At 43.4% G+C, this 22,756-nt stretch overlaps 2 protein-coding genes across 10 annotated transcripts; both read right to left on the reverse strand.

The window, feature by feature from the left end:
- Positions 1–1,158: 1,158 nt before the first annotated feature.
- Positions 1,159–5,237, reverse strand: LOC111950730 (cytoskeleton-associated protein 2). 9 transcript variants are annotated; one of them, XM_023968571.2, is made up of 7 exons: positions 4,906–5,237; positions 4,743–4,816; positions 3,399–4,210; positions 2,934–3,288; positions 2,793–2,856; positions 2,360–2,627; positions 1,159–2,177 (listed from the first exon to the last, which is right to left on the reverse strand). In XM_023968571.2, the coding sequence occupies exons 2-7, from the start codon at positions 4,779–4,781 to the stop codon at positions 1,901–1,903; spliced, it is 1,815 nt and encodes a 604-aa protein (XP_023824339.1). In that variant the 5' UTR covers positions 4,782–4,816; positions 4,906–5,237; the 3' UTR covers positions 1,159–1,900. The 9 variants fall into 9 exon arrangements, with proteins under 9 accessions (XP_023824339.1, XP_023824343.1, XP_023824341.1 ...); XM_023968575.2 differs by having other exon boundaries at positions 2,360–2,624; positions 2,805–2,856; positions 5,122–5,236; XM_023968573.2 differs by having other exon boundaries at positions 2,805–2,856; positions 5,122–5,236.
- Positions 5,238–13,097: 7,860 nt separating this feature from the next.
- LOC111950419 (dolichyl-diphosphooligosaccharide--protein glycosyltransferase subunit STT3A) lies at positions 13,098–21,396 on the reverse strand. Its single transcript, XM_070434442.1, has 18 exons — positions 21,311–21,396; positions 20,242–20,369; positions 20,040–20,100; positions 19,798–19,919; positions 19,302–19,447; positions 19,095–19,185; positions 18,898–19,004; positions 18,506–18,670; positions 18,086–18,266; positions 16,218–16,373; positions 15,956–16,047; positions 15,537–15,692; positions 14,995–15,277; positions 14,861–14,883; positions 14,625–14,727; positions 14,013–14,201; positions 13,809–13,924; positions 13,098–13,445 (listed from the first exon to the last, which is right to left on the reverse strand). The coding sequence occupies exons 2-18, from the start codon at positions 20,327–20,329 to the stop codon at positions 13,407–13,409; spliced, it is 2,118 nt and encodes a 705-aa protein (XP_070290543.1). The 5' UTR covers positions 20,330–20,369; positions 21,311–21,396; the 3' UTR covers positions 13,098–13,406.
- Positions 21,397–22,756: the final 1,360 nt, after the last annotated feature.

The following is a 22,756-nucleotide window of genomic DNA, read 5'->3' on the forward strand; positions in this document are numbered from 1 at the left end:
CATTACCCCCAGAAARCCTAGACCCACACCAATTTGTATGCCGCAACTGGACTTCCTGACGGGCCACCCCCAGGTGGTAAGGTTTGGTAACATCTGCCYCGGTGATCCTCAACACAGTAGCCCCTCAGGGGTGCGTGCTCAGCCCCCTCTTGTACTCCCTGTTCACCCATGACTGTATGGCCAAGCACGACTCCAACACCATCAAGTTTGCCGACGACACAACAGTGGTAGGCCTGATCACTGACAATGAAACAGCCTATAGGGAGATCAAAGACCTGGCAGTGTGGTGCCAGGATAATAACCTCTCCCTCAATGTGATCAGGGAGATGATCGTGGACTTCAGGAAAAGAACGGCCGAGCAAACACCCATATTCTCATTGACGGGGCTGCAGTGGAGCAGGTTGAGAGCTTCAAGTTCCTTAGTGTCCACATCACCAACGAACTGTCATGGTCCAAACACATCAAGACAATTTTAAAGAGGGCACAACAACGCCTATTCCCCGTCAGGAGACTGAAAAGATTTGGCATGGGTCCCCAGATCCTCAAAAAGGTCTACAGCTGCACCATCGAGAGCATCCTGACTGGCTGCATCACCGCCTGGTARYGCAACTGCTCGACCTATGACCGCAAGGTACTACAGAGTAGTACGTACGGCCCAATACATCACTGGAGCCAAGATTCCTGCCATCCAGGACCTCTATACCAGTGTKAGAGGAAGGCCCTAATATTTGCCAAAAACTCCAGGCACCCTAGTCATAGACTGTTCTCATAGACTGCTTCTGCACAGCAAGCGGTACCGGAGGGCCAAGTCTAGGTCCAAAAGGTTTCTTAACAGCTTCTATCCCCAAGCCATAAGACTCCTGAAAAGCTAACGAAATGGCTACTTGGACTATTTGCATTGATCCCCCCTCACTATGTATTATCTATGCAGTCAATTTACCTATACATTATGTCAAATACCCCGACTAACCTGTGCCCCCACACTGACACTGTACCCCTTTTATATGGCCTCTTTACTGTTATTTTGTTGCTCTTTTTCATTTACTTCAGTTAATATAGTAAATACTTTAACACTTATTTTTCTAAAAACTGCAGTGTTGGTTAAGGGCTTGTAAAGTAAGCATTTCACTGAAGGTCAACACCTGTTGTATTCAGAAACATTTGTCAAATACAGTTTTATTTAAGACAGCGTTAATCATGACAATTATCTAAGGAATAATTTTTCACTTCTCATTGACTTGGTGTAGAAACTCTGCTTACACCTGTTGTGTGGTTAAAGATATTCCTGCTCAATCTACACATAACATTTTTAAAGAGTTCTGACATCGCTCATGTTTGGCCCTCTAAAACTTGTTAGGTAGCATTACTGTCTATCAAGAGGCAAGTTGCAGCCAGTGAGTTGTCAATTTATTGGAATTTCCCATTTAAAATTGCAACAGCAATAATTCTACCAGACACCTATTTTGCTAAAAAAATAGGTTATGTCACTTTTCCTTGATGTGCAACACAGATTTGCCGATAAAAGCTGTGTTGTACATTATTAAATATATGGTAAAACTGTGTGGTAGATATTAACGTATCAACTCTGCCATTAAAAGAACAAACAATACATTCATAAAAACAGATAATATATACAATAACAAATAAAATAGGTGTAGCAGATCAAGGTATAGCAAACCAGTCTTCCTTATGAGAAGTGACAACACAAAGAAATAAGAAACAGAAGAACAAAAAMGCATGCCTAATTGAGGCACCCAGTCTTAGTGGATCAGTAATATTAGTCTGCCACACAGTCCATATTATCACAATTTGGATTAACATTARGTAAAATAGCAAATCATCCATTTTCATTATTTTAATACCCCTTCTGTAAAGTGCCTCTTCACAATCATCCAAAGACTCAGAACCTCTCCAGGTCTTTGGGATGGTCAGYCAGGTCCTCCAGAAGGGCAGGGTTCCTCCTGTAGATGTAGGCGTTGGCATCGTCGTCCAGCTTCACCAGCTCAGCCAGCGAGGACACACAGGTGTCATGGTCTGTCAGCATCCCAGGCAGGCGGGATGCTGTTCGCTGGATGCGACAGGAACGACGGACTGGTGTCAGGAACTTCAGATCCTTGATGGTGCTCTTTCGCCTGGAACCACTTGCACATGCCTCACAGTCGATTTTTCTCTTAACACTAGAGGGGGGAAAGAGATGGACAGCATTTTGTGATTAGTTGAAAGCCATGTCYGTTTAATATACATTTCAATATAGAGATGTAAAGTAGTGCTGTTCTCCATGACCTCCAGAAGTTGCTATAAATGGAAGTGATGTTATAACAGGATTACAGCAGGTATTTTTAAAGACAAGAAATCTCACCTTTGCAGGTATGGAGTTGTCTTCACACTGTATTTCACCACTGATGTGCCGTCTGCCTCTGGTGTCGTCTCCATCAAACAGTCACCGTCGTCATGAACTTCATCAATATAACCCTTCCTTACTTTCTGCTCTGAAGCTCCCTCTCCTACGTCACATTTCACTTCAACATCCTTATTCACAGGAGACTCATTCCTTTCTTCAAATTCCTTATTTGTATGTCTCTCCACCATTTTCTCTTCAGATTCATCCCTTTTCTCATTCGGGTCTTCTAAAACAGAAACACCAATGAATATAACACGTTACTACAGTTAACAAGTTCATCTCTTACACGATTTGAGCCTTTGTGTTGCATAATTTGAATTAGGCAGACAACGTCAAATGAGCAAGTAAATTCGTCTGTATTTCTGTTCGCTYTGAATGTAAATGCATTAACCACAAAATGTACCATCCACACATGCTGAGGGCTTCTCCAATGCATCACGAAGGTTGACCACAATCTGTGATAAGACATACGACAGAGGCAATGAGGTTATATTTAAGAGTTGATGAATAAAACAGTATATAGGTTTCTTACATAATTCATTCTGACCTCTGGATCAACAGGAAGAAAATCTGTATCAGAGTTGTCAAGCAGGTCCAATGTCGTGTTCATTGTCAGTGGAGTTGAGGCACAGGCTGCCTCCTGTTCAATGACCACCTGGTCGTTTTTAAGCCGAACAGTCGGTTCAGGCTCATCAACAGGTTGTTGTGGCTCCTGGTCAACGGGCTGAGGCGCAACATTGGTCTTTAGTTGAGAGACAGCTGTGGATTCTGGGTGCACTTCAGGCTCTGGCTGCACAAATGGTTTAGACTTTGGGGGTGCCACTGCTGATATGGGAGGCCTTTTCAGAGTCTTTCCCTTGGATGCCAGCCACTCTGCCAGCTTTGTCCTGGGAATCAAAAACATCAGTTAAAACAATTTTGAGCACTTGACCTAATTACCAACAGTTATTTGACAATTTTCAAGAATGTAATTTTAAAAAATTATAAAATCGCAAACCTTCTCTCTTCAGCCGTCTCTGTGATAGCCCTGTACTGGCTTCGGGTGCTGGCAACTGGAATCTTGTGAACCTTGTCAGTTGCCACTGTCATCTTAGGCTTGGTGCCCTGCGGTAGCTCTTTCCCCTTAGATGTCATGGCAGACCTAGTGGAGCTTGGGCGAGCTGTGGTAAATGGAGCAGTTCTGAAAGGAGGGACTGCAGAGAGAACGCCCGTGGGACAGCATATAGCTGGGACTGGACACTTGGAGACTGGAGGAGGCCCATTGGACACAGACTTGGATCTTGAGGGTTGACACGATTGGGGGGGCTTAAACGTGTCACGCCCAGGAAAATCAGCAACAGATTTGGACTTTGTCAAATATCCAGGCTTTTGGCCCTTAGCTTTGGACACAGCYGTCTTCGCAGCTGCTTTGCTTTCTAGCCCTCCTTCCAGGCCACTAGGCTTCCTGAAGGAGCTTATTTTGGATTGGACAACCTTGCCTTTGTATGCGCCAGGGACAGGTTTGACTGGGACGGTAGCTGGAGGCTTTGGGGCATCTGCAACCAGCTTTCTCTGTCTGACAGCCTGTTTGGTGAGGAAGGCTTGGCTGAAGGTGTTGCGTCTCTTCGTATTGCCAGTGGTTGTTGCCATCACATCTTTCTGCTCTGTCTTGACCTTCTTTAGAGCATCCTCTCCCTTTCCCAAGTCCTCCTTTTTATTGCTCTTGGAATGCAGAGGGGCAAATTGAGCAGCCACTGTTTTAGTAGGAGCAGCTCTGGTAATTAAACACTTAGTGGATCCACTTGTTGGTTTGGTATTCTCTTTGTTGCCCTAATAATAGCAGACAGGACAAAGAAACAAGACAGATAAATTAGACGTAATACATAGATAGGCCAACCCCTAAGCACTTGGTGGGGGGGGGGTTGTAAATTCAATCTGGAGTGCCAGAGTGTGCTCTGGGCGGTAGTAAATTCAGAGTATTTAGCCCTCGGAACGATCAGAGCGCACACTGAACGCTATGGCAAGTTGATCCAAGCGTTCTGACCTCAACGGCAGGCAAGCACCCAAGCTAACGTTAACTGGCTAATGTTAGTTAGCTACTTCTAGACACAAAATGAGAGAACATCACACTGACCATTTTACTCGCCCTAGCAGAGCTGGTTAGGCTGTTTACATGTTATCCAGACCGTCGGTGATTGTGCTGTGCTGCTGGAAACAATTTAATGACGTTTTTTCCCCGACGTTTACTGACACCCGCCATATGCAACGGGTGTTGAGCGTTCGTAAATTCATCAGTAATTCTGCTCTGAAATCGGATTAGATAGCCAGAGAGAATTTACGAACGCACCCATATTTACCTTACCTTTTTTAAATTGGTGTTCTTTCTTGTAACTGTGGCCATTTTCTTCGGGCACAAAAGGCAAATCCCCTATTGCCCTAAAAAAATATAAATATAGGTGATCAGTAACAGAGCTAGAATATTTGTGGGATTTTTTTTTACAAGGAATTCTGATTCTAAAACGTACGTTTTGACGACTAGCTGCCTACCTAACTAGCAGTTTACTAACTAGTAATACTATGTTATATATTATGAACGTTTGTCGACCGTTGGCCTGCAACCCGTAGGTAGTTAACTGGAAACAGAGCGTAAGAGGTTGCTGGAAAACGATCAAGTCGGGTGTAAATTTCAATCCAGAAGGTTTAACTAGCGAACCAGGATAAAAATAAATAATCGCGCGTACCTTGTTAATGAATGTATTGTCGACAAAGAGGAAAACCGACGGGCAGAGACAAAAGCTAAAACGTCTCTCACAAAACAAACCCATTCAACTTTCGCGCTGTATAATGAAAAATAAGATTGGTCCGGATGTTGTCAGGGAAAACTAATTTTAGCCAATCGAATGTCTCGAAATGAGGTCATGGGACATTTTGGAGGAGGGTCTGGGCGGGTTCATCTGAGAAGGCATCCATCTGCACTTTTGAATGTTTGAACCATAATAGAATTCCTAAACTACTGGCTGCCTGCAACACCCCAGATGGGATAGGGAGGCATTTTATATAACTTATAAAATCACTTTCATGCTACTGTATTGACCTAGGTCATTTGTGTAAGCAAATCACCAAATTCACTATTCTAAATAAGTTCCTCCATTTATGAGAGAGAGAATTCGAAAACAAACCCGATTTTGACAAACTCCAATATCTAACGTTACTGGGTGAAATACCAGTGTGCCATCACAGCAGCAAGATTTGTGACCTGTTGCCACAGGAAAAGGTCAGCCAGTGAAGCACAACCACCATTGTAAATATAACCCATATTTATTTTCTCTTTTGTACATCCTTACAACACTATATATACATTATTACATTTGTAATGGCTTTATTCTTTTGGGACTTGTGTGAGTGTAATTTTTACTGTTCACTTTTGTATATTATCTACCTCAATTGCTTTGGCAATGTTAACATATGTTTCCCATGCCAATAAAGCCCCTTGAATGAGAGAGCGAGAGAGCTCTATTTGTATGTCATCTGATCATAGCACCACCTTGAGTTTGCTAAATGGCATTAGCACTTGGATTAGAACCGGTGCTTTGGTCAGATAACATTAAAATAGAGCTCTTTGGCCATGCACACGAGTGGTGGGTTTGGCTTTGAAAAACTTTAGGTTACGACCGTAACCCCAGTTCTCTGATAGTATGGGTCAGGTATTTCACTTATGGGATACGCCCCCAGCGTATTCGTCAGAAGCCTTTATTACACTACGCCAGCCATGATTGGCTGGACGTCGAGACGTGTGTGTCGGGGAAGGGTGTCCCTCCTACCCTATAAAAAACGTCCAACGCAGCGTCTCTGAGTCTTTCAAAAATAATACAGGAGTCAGTATACCCAATAAGTGAAATACCTCACTCATACTATCAGAGAACCTGGGTTACAGTCATAACCTAAAGTCCTCTTACAAGCCCTGTGTTGCCAGATAAGCTTATAAGATTGTATATATTGATAAGCTTAAACTGAATAAAAAGAAGAYGAAACTACACTATGAAACAAAGATAAATTAAATAAAGAATGACAGTAAAAAGCTTTGGAGCTCCTTAAATTACATTCTGGGTAAAAAGGCAACTCTGCTCCATCATTCATTGAATCAGATGTCTCATTCATCACAAAACCCACTGATATTTCCAGCTACTTCAATGATTTTTTTCATTGGCCAGACAAACTTCGGGATGATATGTCAGCAACAAARGCTGACACTACACATCCAAGTATATCTGACCAAATTATGAAAGACAAGCATTTTAATTTATGAGTTCCGTAAAGTGAGGATGGAAGAGGTGAAAMAATTATTGTAGTCTATCCACAATGACAAGCCACCAGGGTCTGACAATCTGGATGGAAAATGACTGAGGATAATAGCAGACGATATTCTATTTGCCAGATCTTCAATTTAAGCCTACTAGAGAGCGTGTACCCTCAGGCCTGGAGGGAAGCTAGAGTCATTCCTCTACCTAAGAATAGTAAAGTCCCCTTTACTGGCTCAATTAGCTGACCAATCAGCCTGTMACCAACCCTTAGTAAACTTCTGGAAAAAATGGTGTTTGACCAGACAAGATGCTATTTCACAGTAAACAAATTGACAACAGACTTTAATAACGCTTATAGGGAAGGACACTCAACAAGCACAGTTACACAAATGACTGATGATTGGCTGTGAAAAATGTATGATAAAACGATTGTGGGGTCTGTTTTGTTAGAATTCCTTGCCGAGTTTTGACATTATTGATCATAGTCTGTTGCTGGAAAAACATGTGTTATGGCTTTACACCCCCTGCCATGCTGTGTTGTCATGTTGTTGCTGCCATGCTGTGGTGTCATGTTGTGTTGCTACCATGCTATGTTGTTGTCATGCTGTGTTGTCATGTTGTGTTGCTACCATGCTGTGTGGCTCAGTTGGTAGAGCATGGCGCTTGCAACGCCAGGGTTGTGGGTTCATTCCCCACGGGGGGACCAGGATGAATATGTATGAACTTTCCAATTTGTAAGTCGCTCTGGATAAGAGCGTCAGCTAAATGACTTAAATGTAAATGTAAATGTCTTATCCTGACGACCGACTGCCCTGTGCGATGTATCACACAAATGGGCTTTGCCCCTCAGAATATCCTACACGTATAACAGCATGCGCCAGGGTCAGTGCAGTGACATCGAGCCTATAAAACTTCGCAAATGTATGAGGCGAAGCCCAACGCGCTGCTGAGAGAAATATCTTGGATAAATATGCCCTTAAATAAATACCAGGACGTAGCCATTCCTCTAGTGGAATGAGCCCGTAGGCCAGCAGGAGAATGAAGACCCTAACTTGTGTAGGCCAAAGCGATAGCCTCCACTATCCAGTGAGAGAGGTATTGTTAAGTGAGCGCTTTACCTGTGTGAGGTTTCGCCCAGGAAACAAACAACTGATCACATTTTCTAAATCCCTTAGTCCTGCACAACATATAAAACCGTTGATGTTCCGGAGAGAAAAACAGTGGGGGATAAAAAGCTACCAGCTCAAGGGGAAGACATATCAAAGATGGGTTAATAATCTTCGGGATAAAGGCGGAGTTAGGCCGCAATGATACCTAATCACGTGTATGTGACCAATAAAATTTGATTTGATTTCTTACCGGGTGCAAATTGTGCGTGAATGTCACCTACACGCTTGGCAGAGGCCAATGCTAGTAATAGAGCAGTCTTAAATGAAAGCATCTTTAGCTCCACCTGATTCAGGGGCTCAAAAGGCTGTTGGCATAGAGCATCCAAAACAATTGATAAATCCCATGATGGGGCAAGCTGTTTGGACACCGGACTCAAACGACATGCACCCTTCATAAAACAGGCGACAAGGGGGTGTTGCCCCACTGTCGTGCTCCCAAAACCCACATGACAAGCCAAAATAGCTGCTAGATATACCTTAATAGTAGAAAAAGCATTTCCTTTTTCTAATAATTCCTGTAGAAACGACAGGATTACCGGGACAGAGCACTGGAATTGCACTGTCTGTGATTTAGTGCACCATTCCTGAAACACTGAGACCTAGAGAAGAGACCCATTGTTGAAACCCTCATATTCAAACATCCAAATAACTACTAAAGCCGATGCCATCAAACCTAGTAGCCTTAGGCATGTTTTCAAAGAGACCAGGTTCCTTCTGCTACGCAATCTTGTAAAGTTATTATATGTTCCACTGAAAGGAAAGCTTTGAATGATACAGGATCTAGGATTAAACCTAGGAAAGAGKTTGTCGGCGTGGGAATCAGAACACTTTTTACTGTGTTTATTCTGAAACCTATAAATGTCAGGTGTTCCAAGAGAAGCTGACTGTGTTGTAAGACCTCTTATCTCGATTGCGCGTACAGCAACAAACATCTATGTACGTCATCGGCCGAATGCCCCTCTCTAAGTGGGGCTATGGCTGCCTCGGTACACTTCATAAAAACATGAGGTGACAGTGAGGCCGAAAGGGAGCACCAGAAATTCGTAGATTACGCCTTGAAAAGCAAATCTAAGAAATTTCCTGTGAGGAGGGTATATTGAGATGCTAAAGTAAGCGTCCTTCAGGTTGACGGATAGGAACCAATCACCTGGGCACACAGAACGTAGCAGAGCAGTGTCAACATTTCTCATGTCCCTGTTCAGAGCACGTAGGTCTAGGATCAGGTGTATGCCACCCCCCTTTTTTGGAACCAGGAAATATTGAGTAAAAGCCGCAGTGGCTTTGCCTGCCAGTTCTCTGGGTGGGAAGGGAGGCTTCTTAGACCAGGGTCCCTTAATGTCCAAGGTTCTCTGCTGCCCTGGGCTCGCAGCCTGGGAGGCTGGGCATCTGGGGATCTTAAAGGTCGAGGAGGGTCGACCTGCTGCAGCCTGGGCGAAGGTGTGGCGAGGCACAGGGCTGTATCTTCGTGGGCTTCACCCTCCCTCTTTTTCTCCTCACACCGTTTCTGTATCATCTTGACGGTGGGACCGAAAAGGCCTTRAGGGTCTACTGGAGCTTCCAGGATCTACAGCTTCTCACCATCATACACCGTGGATAGGTTGAGTCATTGAGCCCTCTCCTGGGATATCATGAGCCCCATCGCTCTTCCTGACGCCTGGACAGCGGCTTTAAGCAGACGCAGGTTGAGGTCTGTTGCAATACAGATCTCATCCCATAGACCTGGCTCCAGTGTGACCGCTAGCTTTTCCTGTAGCTCAGCTTAGTATGCCGAGAGCATGGAGGCGGTGCTGAGAGCCCTCACCGCTGTGGCGACCGACCTGTAGACCACCTCTGTCACAGAGGACTGGAAGCGCTCATACTTGGTTGGTATGGTGGGGACAGTCAAGGTCATGGAGGACTTCTGGCTGGGGTGTAGATAGGAAGCCACCAGGGGTTCGATGGGGGGGCATGTGGGCAAACCTAATCCCCACCATGTCAACACAGTCCAACACTGACCCACCTTGGACAGGGTTCATGGAGGAGAAAGATGTACTCCAGGTACGAGTAATCCTCCAGGCAATTCTGGGAAGACTGGTAGAAATTGCCTGGCTGCCCGTTTGGCTTTGGGTAACCTCTTACCCTAGTAGCGGGATGTGGTGGTCTCTGCTACTGCATTGGGCCAGGGAATCACCAGTTTATTCACAGCGTGTTTGCACACGTCCTGCAGGTCCACACCGAGAACTGTTGGGGATGACGCCCACAATAGCCGTCACTCCACGATTCCCGGTGGTGATATCCATCGGCTCTGGTGAGCCATCGGGGACGCCGGCTCCCATGTTAGGGTTCTGTCGACTAAGGCTAGTTTGGCGTGTGCTAGCCTGCGATGGAGGCTCTTCACAGTGAAGAGGGCACAGTGTGGACAGGAGCCGGGGAGATGCTAAGGCTACCTGGGCATGTTGCAGCCCAAGGCGAGCGGAGCACACCAATATCTTGTTTCCACAGGAACAGATTTGTGCCCGAGTATTGAAAACAGGGGTGGCAATAATTGTTTTTGTTACTTGTTAAATATTTCCCCCCTTAAAAAAAATATATTAAAAATCTATTTAGCTAATTATCATCAAGGCTGACAATCATTTTGGATCTGACAGTATATCCAAATTCCCAGCCAAAACATTGAAAAACAAATTACTGTAAGATGCCCCCCTTGCCCCTTCTACATCTCCTTCAGCCAATTTCTTCACCTGAAATTACAACGCAATTAAGGTGTATCATACATAATGAAAGCTCATACATTCTAAAGGCTATTTAAAAAGAAAAACCATTAAGGATTTGATGAGACAAACCTTGAAGTGATTGAACACTCCTTCTCCAAAACAGCAAGCAGCAAAAGATCTTTCAGGATGGACCAGKAGTAAAAGTCCAGCACCTATTGCTCTTCAGTTGACATATTGGAAGCCCCTTTTTGCCTTTGCGACACAACATTATTTATTTTGGGATGGCATGTCAGTTACATGGGTGTTTGACACACCTCAGGCTCTAAAAAGATGAATGCTTAATACAGCCAACCTTTAAACCAAGGCATCCTACCCACCACAWTGGATTGACAGAGCACTAGCCATAACTAGGCCAGGCTTCACTTTGTTTCAGAGAAATTATCGCAAACAAAAGAACCGTACACTGTTTTGGGTAGAGAAAAAAAAGAAGTTATATTCCACATCAAGGGTCATTATTGGAAGATCATGTCAAACTTTCAGTTATACTTGCTAATTTATTTAATATATCCATTTTTTTTTTTACCACAGACATTTCTTCGACATCCTCATGATGGAATTCTAACAAATAATATCCAGAAATTGTGTTTAGTGAAAAGTTCTGACAAGTCTTGGATCTTGAGGAACCTGGTGACCCATTTAGAAAAACTTGTTCCTTTTCTGTGAAACGTGACCACAAGTACCACTACCTACCTACCGTTGAAATCAGAAGTTTACATACACTTAGGTTGGCGTCATTAAAACTTGTTTTTCAACCACTCCACAAATTTCTTGTTAACAAACTATAGTTTTGGCAAGTCGGTTAGGACATCTACTTTGTGCCTGACAAGTACTTTTTCCAACAATTGTTTACAGAGATTATTTCACTGTATCACAATTCCAGTGTGTCAGAAGTTTACATACACTAAGTTGACTGTGCCTTGAAACAGCTTGGAAAATTCCAGAAAATTATGTCATGGCTTTAGAAGCTTCCGATAGGCTAATTGACAATTTGAGTCAAATTGAGGTGTACCTATGAATGTATTTCAAGGCCTACCTTCAAACTCAGTGCCTCTTTGCTTGACATCATGGGAAAATCAAAATAAATCAGCCAAAACCTCCCCAAAAAATTGTGGACCTCCACAAGTCTGGTTCATCCTTGGGAGCAATTTCCAAACGCCTGAAGGTACCACATTCATCTGTACAAACAATAGTATGTAAGTATAAACACCATGGGACCACGCAGCCGTCATACCGCTCAGGAAGGAGACGCGTTCTGTCGCCTAGAGATGAACGTACTTTGGTGCGAAAAGTGCAAATCAATCCCAGAAGAGCAGCAAAGGACCTTGTGAAGATGCTGGAAAAACCCAGTAAAAAAATATCTATATACACAGTAAAACAAGTTCTATAAATCGACATAACCTGAAAGGCTGCTCAGCAAGGAAGCCACTGCTCCAAAACCGCCATAAAAAGCCAGACTACGGTTTGCAACTGCACATGGGGACAAAGATCGTACTTTTTGGAGAAATATCCTCTGGTCCGATGAAACAAAAATAGAACTGTTTGGCCACAATGACCATCGTTATGTTTGGAGGAAAAAGGGGGCGGCCCGCAAGCCGAAGAATACCATCCCAACCGTGAAGCACGGGGGTGGCAGCATCATGTTGTGGGGGTGCTTTGCTGCAGGAGGGACTGGTGCACTTCAAACTAGATGGCCTCATGAGGAACAAAAATGATGTGGATACATTGAAGCAACATCAAGACATCAGTCAGGAAGTTAAAGCTTGGTCTCAAATGGGTCTTCCAAATGGACAATGACCCCAAGCATATTTCCAAAGTTGTGGCAAAATGGCTTAAGGACAACAAAGTCAAGGTATTGGAGTGGCCATCACAAAGCCCTGACCTCAATCCCCCAGAAAATTTGTGGGCAGAACTGAAAAAGCGTGTGCGAGCAAGGAGGCCTATAAACATGACTCAGTTACACCAGCCCAGGAATGGGCCAAAATTCACCCAACTTATTGTGGGAAGCTTGTGGAAGGCTACCCAAAACATTTGACCCAAGTTAAACAATTTAAAGGCAATGCTACCAAATACTGAGTGTATGTAAACTTCTGAACCACTGGGAATGTGACGAAAGAAATAAAATCATTCTACTATTATGACATTTCACATTCTTAAAATAAAAGGTGTGATCCCAACTGACCTAAAACAGTGAATTGTTACTAGGATTAAGTGTCAGGAATTGTGAAAAACTTGGCTAAGGTGTATGTACATTTCTGACTTCAACTGTATATACACACAGTAGTACCCACCCTCTTTCCCCCCCAGTTCAAATCATACCATCTCCCATTATTGCTTATTGTATGCATTTGGTATTCAGCAAGCAAAATCATTAAAAAAAAAAAGCATTCTGAGTTGCATGGTTGCCAAATCTTGACTCAGAGCTCTTGGGAAAAAGAAATCTGCCAAAGATGGCATGGTATTGTAAATACAACGCAAATTCAAAACCAGACAGACATTCTCACATTTATCCCGCTTTTATTGACCACATTGTAAAAGCTCACCGACTGACAATATTGTTATTTTGGCCATTGATTGCAGAAATAATTTGACATTTGATTGGACATTATGAAACACCACCTCCTGCCATTCCCAGACGAGAGAAACGCCACATTGGTAAAATAAAAAAAACTTTCTGCAATTCCCAACAAAAGTATATATAAAAACAATTTTTTAAAAAGTTGAATTTCACACTCATCTGCAGACCACAGGGGAAGGCTTTCTCAGTGCTAAAAGGGGTTTATGAACGCTGATGGGTCAGAGGGCTTTACGTCCGTGATAGCCCTCGGTTATCCAGGTCTTTCACCTGAAGGTAAAAAAGACCGTTAATAAATCGTAATAAATATTTTGACTCCTTGGCATCAAATAAGGAAATAGAATTTATACTCTCACATCGCAACTTTTTCATGTAGAGTCTACATGTAATGATTTTTTTTWAAAAGCCTCTGGAATTATTTTTTATTTAACTAGGCAAGCCAGTTAAGAACATTCTTATTTACAATGACGGCCTACACCTGCCAAACCCGGATGACGCTGGGCTAATTGTGTGCCGCCCTATAGGACTCCCAATCACGTCCGGTAGCGATACAGTCTGGATTGGCCTGGTACTCTACGGGTGACTGAATAAATACAGAGGAGAGTAGAAGACCATAGCAAGGAGGAGATATACCTTGTATATCCTGACCAGCCAGTGCTCTGTAGTGTAGGCCTCCTCCAGCACATCCAGCTCAAAGTCCTTGTTGCCGATCTCAGCATTTCTCACTCGATCATAGCCAGGGGGGCGCTCTGGAACAAGGGTTAGAACATCAGGACTAGGGCCAATATGAATAGAAGCTTGACACCCACAGTGTCATAATAAGGCAGGGTTACTCACTGGCCTCTGTGTAGACCTGTCCAAAGCGGTAGTAGCACATCTTGTACATAAGGCAGTTGAGCAGGACAGGGGAGCCCTCACGGTCCACACGGAACTCTCCAGTGGGGGTGTAGTAGTCGTGCTCCTTGATGTGCTTCCCTGTGTCTGTGCTGCCCCCAATGCGCACCATCCACAGGAACTTGTTAATGTCTGCACAGAGAGAGACGTGTTGGCAGACCAAAAGCATGAGTTATATTTTTAAATTAAAGATTATCTAACGCAGAYTTATTCAAACTTTAACCACCAGAATTTCTGGGGACCCCATGTTTTCCTCAATAATTTATTGCGACCCCACCCCAAATCGAATGACAACCTTAAAAATAAGATGCATTTAAATTTTGATATCAACAAAACCTTCAATTCAATGCATTTTCATCTTATCAAAAATGAAACCAATAAATGCATTTACCACTGATCTGATTCATGAATGTGGCAATGACAACTTAATCTGAAACAGATATGTTAAGAAGCTGTAATAATATGCATCATGTAATAATAAGAAGCTATAATAATCCAAGAGTGATTGCATAGAGTGATGGGCATTGATAGTTTCCACTGGCTTTGTAGACTTACCGTCTGAGGAGTATCCCGTCAGTCCACCAAAAATGACCAGGACGTAGCTGACATCCAGCTCCCGCATGATCTCATAGGCCTTCTCCTCGGTGGACGCCATGGCCTACCGTTCAACAGAAACACAGTTCATATATAGTTCAGAGGTATCAACCACACATTAAGGGATGATAGGATTGCCACATGTCAGTCCCATGTAAAGGAATCAATACAGAGAAAATAAAAAATAAACACTTCACCTGGCCAACTCTGGAGATGTGCGTGTTGTTCCATGTGTTGTTGTCACCTATCCTCGTCCGATTGGCCTGAGAAGTGATCTCAGCTCAGTCCGTACTCCGACATCCCAACAGGGTCTTTACCAGCGCGATATGACTGTTGTTCCATGTGTTGTTGTCCACTAGAATTGTCCGATTGGCCATGGCTGTTATCTGATAGCCGTAATCCCACCATGACATCACTTTAGCATCCTCTGGGGTGTTGTGGCGGAGCCAGTAGTAGGCCTCTCTGAAGTCATCAAAGATGATGCGGCTGCCGTCTCCGCCGCGGGCTGACAGGACGATGGAGGGGGAGGAGTAGGCCTCGCTGGTCACCCAGGTGGAGTGGAAGGTGTAGGTGATGAGGAAGAAGGTCATGACCAGAATCATCCCGCTGGCCACCTGGTAGACAAAAATGGTACAGGATATCAGGGACCTAATACTACTTTCAGATCTACAGTSCCTAGGGGTTGTAACTGGACCAGGCCATGATGACCCTTATCAAATGCATGCCCTGACTTCATCAGTTTGAATGACATCCAGTATCAAATGGCTACATGCCAAAGTTGCATTTAGGTGACATTAAAAACCATTTATTGAACAGTGCCATCTGGGGGCCAATATTGCATCATGATGCCTTGATGTATCCTTCCTCTCTTACCTCGTTCTTGATGGGGTAGGTGGAGTCCTGCTGCTTCTTGCTCTTCTTGTCTGGCCGACTGATATCCAGGTTCTTCATGTAGGTGGTGAGGACCTGGGACACACCAATGCCTGACAGGATGCACATGACTGGGGCCAGGACCAGCATCAGACGCACCTGAGGAGAGAAGCAGCCAAATCAGTTGAACATAACTTGCTACGTAGTCTCTTTCTGGGAGCTCATCTGCTTGCACAACATACAATAGGAGAAAACTAATCAAGCGTTGCCAGACTGCATGAATATAATGGATGGAGCGAGCCTAGGGGAGCACTGACAGGTACCATGTGCAATTCCTACTACAAAAGTAAATATTGGTATATTAGACACTACACATTTCAATTATTCCTCTCATTCAAGAGCTAATCTGCAGGCCGACTTACCATGACAGCTGAGAAGTACATGCTGGTGACTCCGTACATAATGATGAAGATCCTGGCATCAGACAAGTTGTTGAAGCAGTAATACAGACCCACTGTCAGTATGAAGAAAAGCAGGTTCATTAAATCACCACAATGTTTTCCTTTACATGTTATTTGTACCTTTGTCACAACAGTATTCTGATCAATCCATTTACCTAAACATCACTCTGCTGTGTCATTTCACCAGCAAGACTACCATTTCAGACTGATTGAGTGTGTTTACCTGGGAACATGAAGACAAGCAGCTGCAGGTCAAAGTAGTAGGAGGACCAGGTGGTGGGCTGGTGCTCAGACACAGAGGCGATGATGGGAATGTTGTTCTTGGCATAGGACGGGTCCAGCAGCGAGTAGAAACGACCCGTCCAGGGGGAGATCTTCCCTGAGAAACGCAACAATCACAACACAGTCAAGTCGAGACAAATGAACAAGGCACTACCAAATCACTTGGTTCTGATATTTATTGGGTATAGGGTTATGAGTTTTATCTTTAACCATATCTGTATGTTCCTAAAATACTTTTTAATCTGCAGGACCTCAAATTTAGAGAATGTGTTGATCTAGGAATAACAAATGTAAAGTCTTGGTCCCATGTTTCATGAGCTGAAATAAATGATCCCAGACATTTTCCATAAGCACAAAATGTATTTACATCTCTGTTAGTGAGCATTTCTCCTTTGCCAAGATAATCCATCCACCTGACAGGTGTGGCATATCAAGAAGCTGACTAAACAGCATGATCATTACAGGTGCACCTTGTGTTGGGGACAATAAAAGGCCACTAAAAAGGTGCAGTTGTGTCACAATTCAATGCCACAGATGTCTCAAGTTGAGGGAGCATGCAACTGGCATGCTGACTGCAGGAATGTCCACCAGAGCTGTTGCCAGATAATTAAATTTTAATTTCTCTACCATAAGCCACTGCCGCATTTTAGAGAAATTGGCAGTAGGCCTCAATACCACGTGTAACCACACCAAGACCTCCACAGCCAGCTGCTTCAACTGCGGGATAGTTTGCGACCAGCTACCCGGACAGCTGATGAATTTGTGGGTTTGCACAACCAAAGAATTTCTGCACAAACTATCAGAAACAGTCTCAGGGAAGCTCATCTGTTTGCTCGCCGTCCTCACCAGGGTCTTGACTTGACTGCGGTTTGGCGTCGTAATCGACTTCAGTGGGCAAATGCTCACCTTCAATGGCATGCTGGAGAAGTGTGCTCTTCACAGATGAATCCCGATTTTAACTGTACTGGGCAGATCGCAGACAGCTTGTATGGCGTTGTGTGGGTGAGCAGTTTGCTGAAGTCAACGTTGTAAACAGAGTGCTCCATGGTGGCGGTGGGGTTATGGTAGGGGCAGGCATAAGCAACAGACAATGAACACAATTGCATTTTATCTATGTCATTTRGAATGCACAGAGATACTGTGACAAGATCCTGAGGCCCATTGTGCCATTCATCCACCGCCATCACCTCATGTTTCAGCATGATGATGCATGGCCCCATGTCGCAAGGATCTGTACACAATTCCTGGAAGCTGAAAATGTCCCTGCATACTCAGATATTCCACCCATTGAGCATGTTATGGATGCTCTGGATCAACATTTCCAGCAACTTCACACAGGCATTGAAGAGAAGTGGACAACATTTCACAGGCCACAATCAACAGCCTGATCTACTCTATGCAAAGGAAACGTGTCTCGCTGCATGAGGTAAATGGAGGTCACACCAGATACAGACTCGTTTTTTGATCCACGCCCCTACATTTCTTATTAAGGTGTCTGTGACCAACAGATGCATATTCTGTATTCCCAGTCATGTGAAATCCATGTTAAGGCCTAATTTATTTATTTCAATTGACTGATTTCCTTATATGAACTGTAACTCAATAAAATCTTTTCAATTGTTGCATTTATATTTTTGTTCAGTGTATATGTTAATCATCAAGAACAAACAGGCTTTGAACAACTATACAGGTCTGTAAATAGAAGCCTACATTACCGAGTAGAGACATTGCTCTGGCCCGGAGTTCAAATACTTAAGCTGTACTTGATTGAGAGTATTTTCCTGAGCGGATCCTTGGCGAGTTTCTTACCTGTCAGCATGAGCACGGTGCCCACAGAAAGCAGGACGAAGCCCACCAGGGAGATTACGCTCTTGAAGAGGACCTCAAACTGTTGAGTGTTCAGCTTGCTGCGCAGGTAGTCCACAAAGGCATGGATCTGACACAGGCCAAACACCCCGAATGCTGCCATGTGCTCAGACGACTGCACAGGCTTCAATGGAGACAAGGAGGTGAACGGAGTGAGTGTAACATCCCAAAATCGCTCCAATGGCAAACATTTGTGATAATAGGATATATAATCTTTTTTTTTTTTTATCATACTGGGCCATCATATTTATGGACCCATGTTGTAGTCACAAGATAACATGCAGTCTAACTGCATGTCCAGAGCAACATCTGGACAGCTGCTGTGTATGCGTTGGAAGGGAGAGAATACAGGTAAGTGTTTACCTGAAAGCCAACGAAAGAGATCTGCATGGAGAGGATGGTTCCCAGGCAGTAGACAGTGCAGTAGGCCACGTAAATACGGTGGGAGAAGCGGCCGGTGAGCATGAGGACCAGCACGTGGAGGGGGATGAGGTTGATCAGGAACACATAGCCACCCCAGGAGGACACCTGCAGACAAAGACATAAGGGTTGTGTTCATTTGGTTTAACATTTTTGCTATATAGTGTAACAATGTAATTTGCTATTTTTCAGACATGGTAAGCCTCCTTCAGATAAGCCTCATAAGACTAGTGTCAACCTTTAGCAGGGATTGAGTTACTGTAATTTTCAGTTTCTAAGTTCCTTATTGTCAATGATCCTTATATTTTCCTTTATTTTAGAGGCATTAGTCTCACCATATAAAAGTAGGCCAGGGCACACATGGAGGACCAGTAGATGGAGCCTGTATTGACTGCCTTGACCCACATGTAGTATGTCAGCAGCATGCAAAATATAGCAATACCTGGAAAGAAAAACAAGAAAATATATTAAAGATCATAAGGGCCAAGTCTTTTAGAGGGGCATGTCTGTGGGGAAGAGGCATGTTCTGTACCTTCATTGTCATAGGAGCCGGCAACAGAACGGGAAATGTAGCCAGGTACCACTGCTATCATGGCAGCAGCCAAGAGCCCAGCACCTGCATCCTACAAGAAGTAGACAGTAGAAATGAAAACAAGTACATCTCAGAGCGCTTGAGCATTTTCAGTTTGTAGGTTACCTTTGTTTCTTTACGCTTTCTACCTGATGTGCTGCAACCTACCTTGAGCTCCTTGGTAAAGTGGTAGGTGACAATGGCAGTGAAGGAGGAGAAAAGGGGAGCCAGGAAAACACAGACGTTACGGATGTCGATTGTGATGTGGAAGAAGTTCAGGACGTGATACAGGGCAGCAGATGTGATCATCAGGCCTGGGGGACAGGGCACAGAGTTAACACAGGACAAGCCAATACCTATGAAGCTGCCTACCTCAGTGAAGTACATAAAATGGCCTGGGGGAACCCGGACAGAATAGAAAGAGTTAACAAAGGGCAAGTAGCTTCTATCAGTGTTAGCTTGCCATTGCCGAATAATGTGTGGACAAGGCCAACACAACCACAGAAAGGATCTTTATGACAGGGGGGAAAAAGGTGACACTAGAGTTGATGACCCAAAGCCACCTTAACACAGGACAGTCTCTTTTAGTGGAACATACTAATGTTTAGATAGTCACCCAATAACTTCAAGGACAGTCTTGTGTTGAACAGGTAATCCCACCTACCTGGGTAAATGGTGCCCCCGATGATCCTCCCCAGAGGGTACCATGCCCGGTCATCAAACCAGTTATGAAAGTTGTAGAATCCCTCCTCTACCAAGAAACGGGTTGTCCGGTAGTTGAAGTACCTGACGATGAAGAAACGAAGCATGCAAGGGATTTGAACACCATTTGAATTATAAATAGTAAACTGGCATCAATCTGAACGATTGGGGGGGGACTATCATAAAATAAGGTAGTGGACTTACGGATCAAACTCATGGATGACACTCTCAAACCTCAACACAGAGAAAAGCCTGGTGGAAAAGGCTGAGGATAAGGGGGAAATAAAGAACATGTCTAAATCATCTCTACTCATGTCACAGAGTCAGGTGACAATGGCCCTCATTATTATTAAGGAATACTATAAGTGTAGAGTAACAGAAAAGGATGTAAAGTGTGTGTTCTTACAGAGGATTGCAGCCATAGACAGGATGAGCAGCTTCAGCAGCGTGTCCTGTTTTTCATAGGAAAGCCGCAGGAAGCCCAACTTCGTCATCTTCAAGCAGGGAGGGATAACTTAGCTTATCCCTTTGTACCTGTTGGGAAGAAAATCTAAATGAACCATGTAGGTGTGAGGCAGCAAGCACCATTCCACATTTGCATTGCTTGTGCATGAGTCAGAGCAGCAGTCATTCAGTTTAGTAGCTTGATCAGTAGCTCGGTCATGAGGCAAATCTATTCAATAAAAAATATTTTTTGTTGTATTTCTGGGTTTAAAAACATGGAGCTTCAGCCTACAAACTCAGGGCGAGTAAGTTCTACTACTAACCCCAAGTGTGTTTGTTGAAAAACTCACTTGACGGATGTTAAATACATCACACGATCTATTAACCAACTTCTATAATACTAACACTATTTGCCAAATGAAATCACTGACTGGGTTTAAAGACGTGCCCAACTCTGTTCCAACCAGATAAGGACACGCGCACCGCCAGGTTGGATGTGGCGAGAGGAATCAAACCAGGAAATGGATGCAACTCCGTCTAGGCTGCAAACTTTCCTTCTATTGACATTCATAGTTATTTTTCTGCCTTGACCAACCAAATTAATTAACCCAGGCTATTATTGTTTAAGACATGGCAACACCGGTAATTGAGAAATGCTGCTAAATAGCTGACATTAAGGAATTGTCAAGTTCAATGCAAGTAGCTAGCGAATGTCGTTAATGTAGCTAATTCTCTAGCAAATAATCTGCATGCATGCATGCATGTATTGTCCTAAACGCAATAAATAGTTAACCATCTGGTGGGTTTTACGTTCCTGTAAAAAAGACGGCTCGAGTTGAATGGAATCTGGGCTGAGCCTTATTTTTTACATGCTAGCTAACTTTAGCTGTATGAATGAACATAAGCTCTTCTTCCACTTACTCTCAAAGTTACACAATTTCAGAATATGCATACAAACAGAACCAAATAGCATTTCAATTATCTATCTCGTTGAATATGTTGATATTCCAGCTATTTTGAGCGGCACTTACCCACTCCGTTCCTGTTACATACACTTTTCTCACACACAACCTTGTGTGCCGCTGAATCCCGCCCAACCAAGCTATGCAACGTGTTTATTGGTCTTGCGTCGGCCCTCAGGAAACTATCTCATTCCTGATTCGTTAATGAGCTATCATTCAAACAGGCCGGATAAATCGCTGTTCCTTCCAGTGACGTGTCCTTAATGCTGAGAAAATAGCTTGAGGGAGTTCGATTAAGCTGAACTTGCTCTGGCCAGTGACGTGAACGGGAAAACGCGGTGAGGGAGGAGCGCTTTCTCAAAATCGAACAGTAATCTGCGAATCCCCTTCTTGATAAAATTGGTCTGGCAGTATAAAAAGCGACATCCATATTTGGTTTTTTAACATTGTTAAATATCTCTAATAGTTTCCAACCAGTTATGCAGTAAAGTATCACCTACATTGGGACATTAATATAACACCAACATTTTGTGAATTATTTTACAAATGTTGAGATGTTTTAAATAAAATATCCATGTTGGAAACATTTAGCAGTTTACAATAGAATATTTTAGACTAAAATAATTGTGTTAATCAAGATGACTTCCGATTAGATGTAGTGTAAACTGACCAATTTTATTGAAATTAGGCATAATACTTTTACAAAATCTCACACATATAGCAATCTGGATACATAAATACTATGCACTTACAATTATTACATACTGCCCCCCCCCAACATATTAGATAAAATTAGGTAAAAGATTGATGGTAACCCCCATGGTGAGGTTTTGGTTGAACATTCAGAGCCAAGTGGCATTATGTCAAACAAAAATCCCTCACAGCCCGTTTGGATTTGCCACTGGTCAAAGGGGAACATAAACACAGAGGGTTTCTCCTGTCTGTTAAGGTATGCACTATACACCTTCCTTTCTTCCTTCAAGAGAAAATCAGTCAGAATGGAGTGACATCTTCCTAGTACCTACACTACAGTGTTCTGTGTACAATTGATCGAAGCAGAAGTGAGTCGAACAAAGTAGTAGATAAAGCAGTTTGGCAGTGTCATCTGATCTGACCAAGCAGCAGAGTCATACAGCTTCACCTGTCTGTCTAATACACAACTATAGAAAACAGCTAGCCTTACTTTACACACAACAACCAGTGATATATTTGGATGAATTAAGGATGCTCTTTTTTGTGGGATGTTTAGACCAATTCCCATGCTGAAAGTGTACAAGTTACAATAGTCTAAAGAAAGCACTTACAGAAAAAAAAAAGTATCCCTTTGTTTTCACCACACAAGATTATTCCTGGGTTTCCGGCCAGAGGAGTATCAGTGACGCCCTGGCTTTACAGAGAAACAGCTATTTATTAACAAGACAACATACCATCAGTGTGAAAGGAATGTCACTTGCAACACAGAAAAATGTACATGTCACAACTCTTGTGCTCCACTTTTGAACGTCGCAAACATGT

Source organism: Salvelinus sp. IW2-2015, linkage group LG23 (assembly GCF_002910315.2).
Source record: "Salvelinus sp. IW2-2015 linkage group LG23, ASM291031v2, whole genome shotgun sequence".
Classification (NCBI taxonomy): Eukaryota; Metazoa; Chordata; class Actinopteri; order Salmoniformes; family Salmonidae; genus Salvelinus; species Salvelinus sp. IW2-2015.

Bases quoted from the DNA above. Each gene is read 5' to 3' on its own strand.
- LOC111950419 (XM_070434442.1), bottom strand. From the start codon at position 20,329: ATGACGAAGTTGGGCTTCCTGCGGCTTTCCTATGAAAAACAGGACACG. The intron at 19,448-19,797 runs GTAGGTGGGATT...CCTGTCCCCCAG, and splicing joins CGGGGGCACCATTTACCCAG to GCCTGATGATCACATCTGCT. The intron at 19,186-19,301 runs GTAGGTTGCAGC...TACTTCTTGTAG, and splicing joins ACTTTACCAAGGAGCTCAAG to GATGCAGGTGCTGGGCTCTT.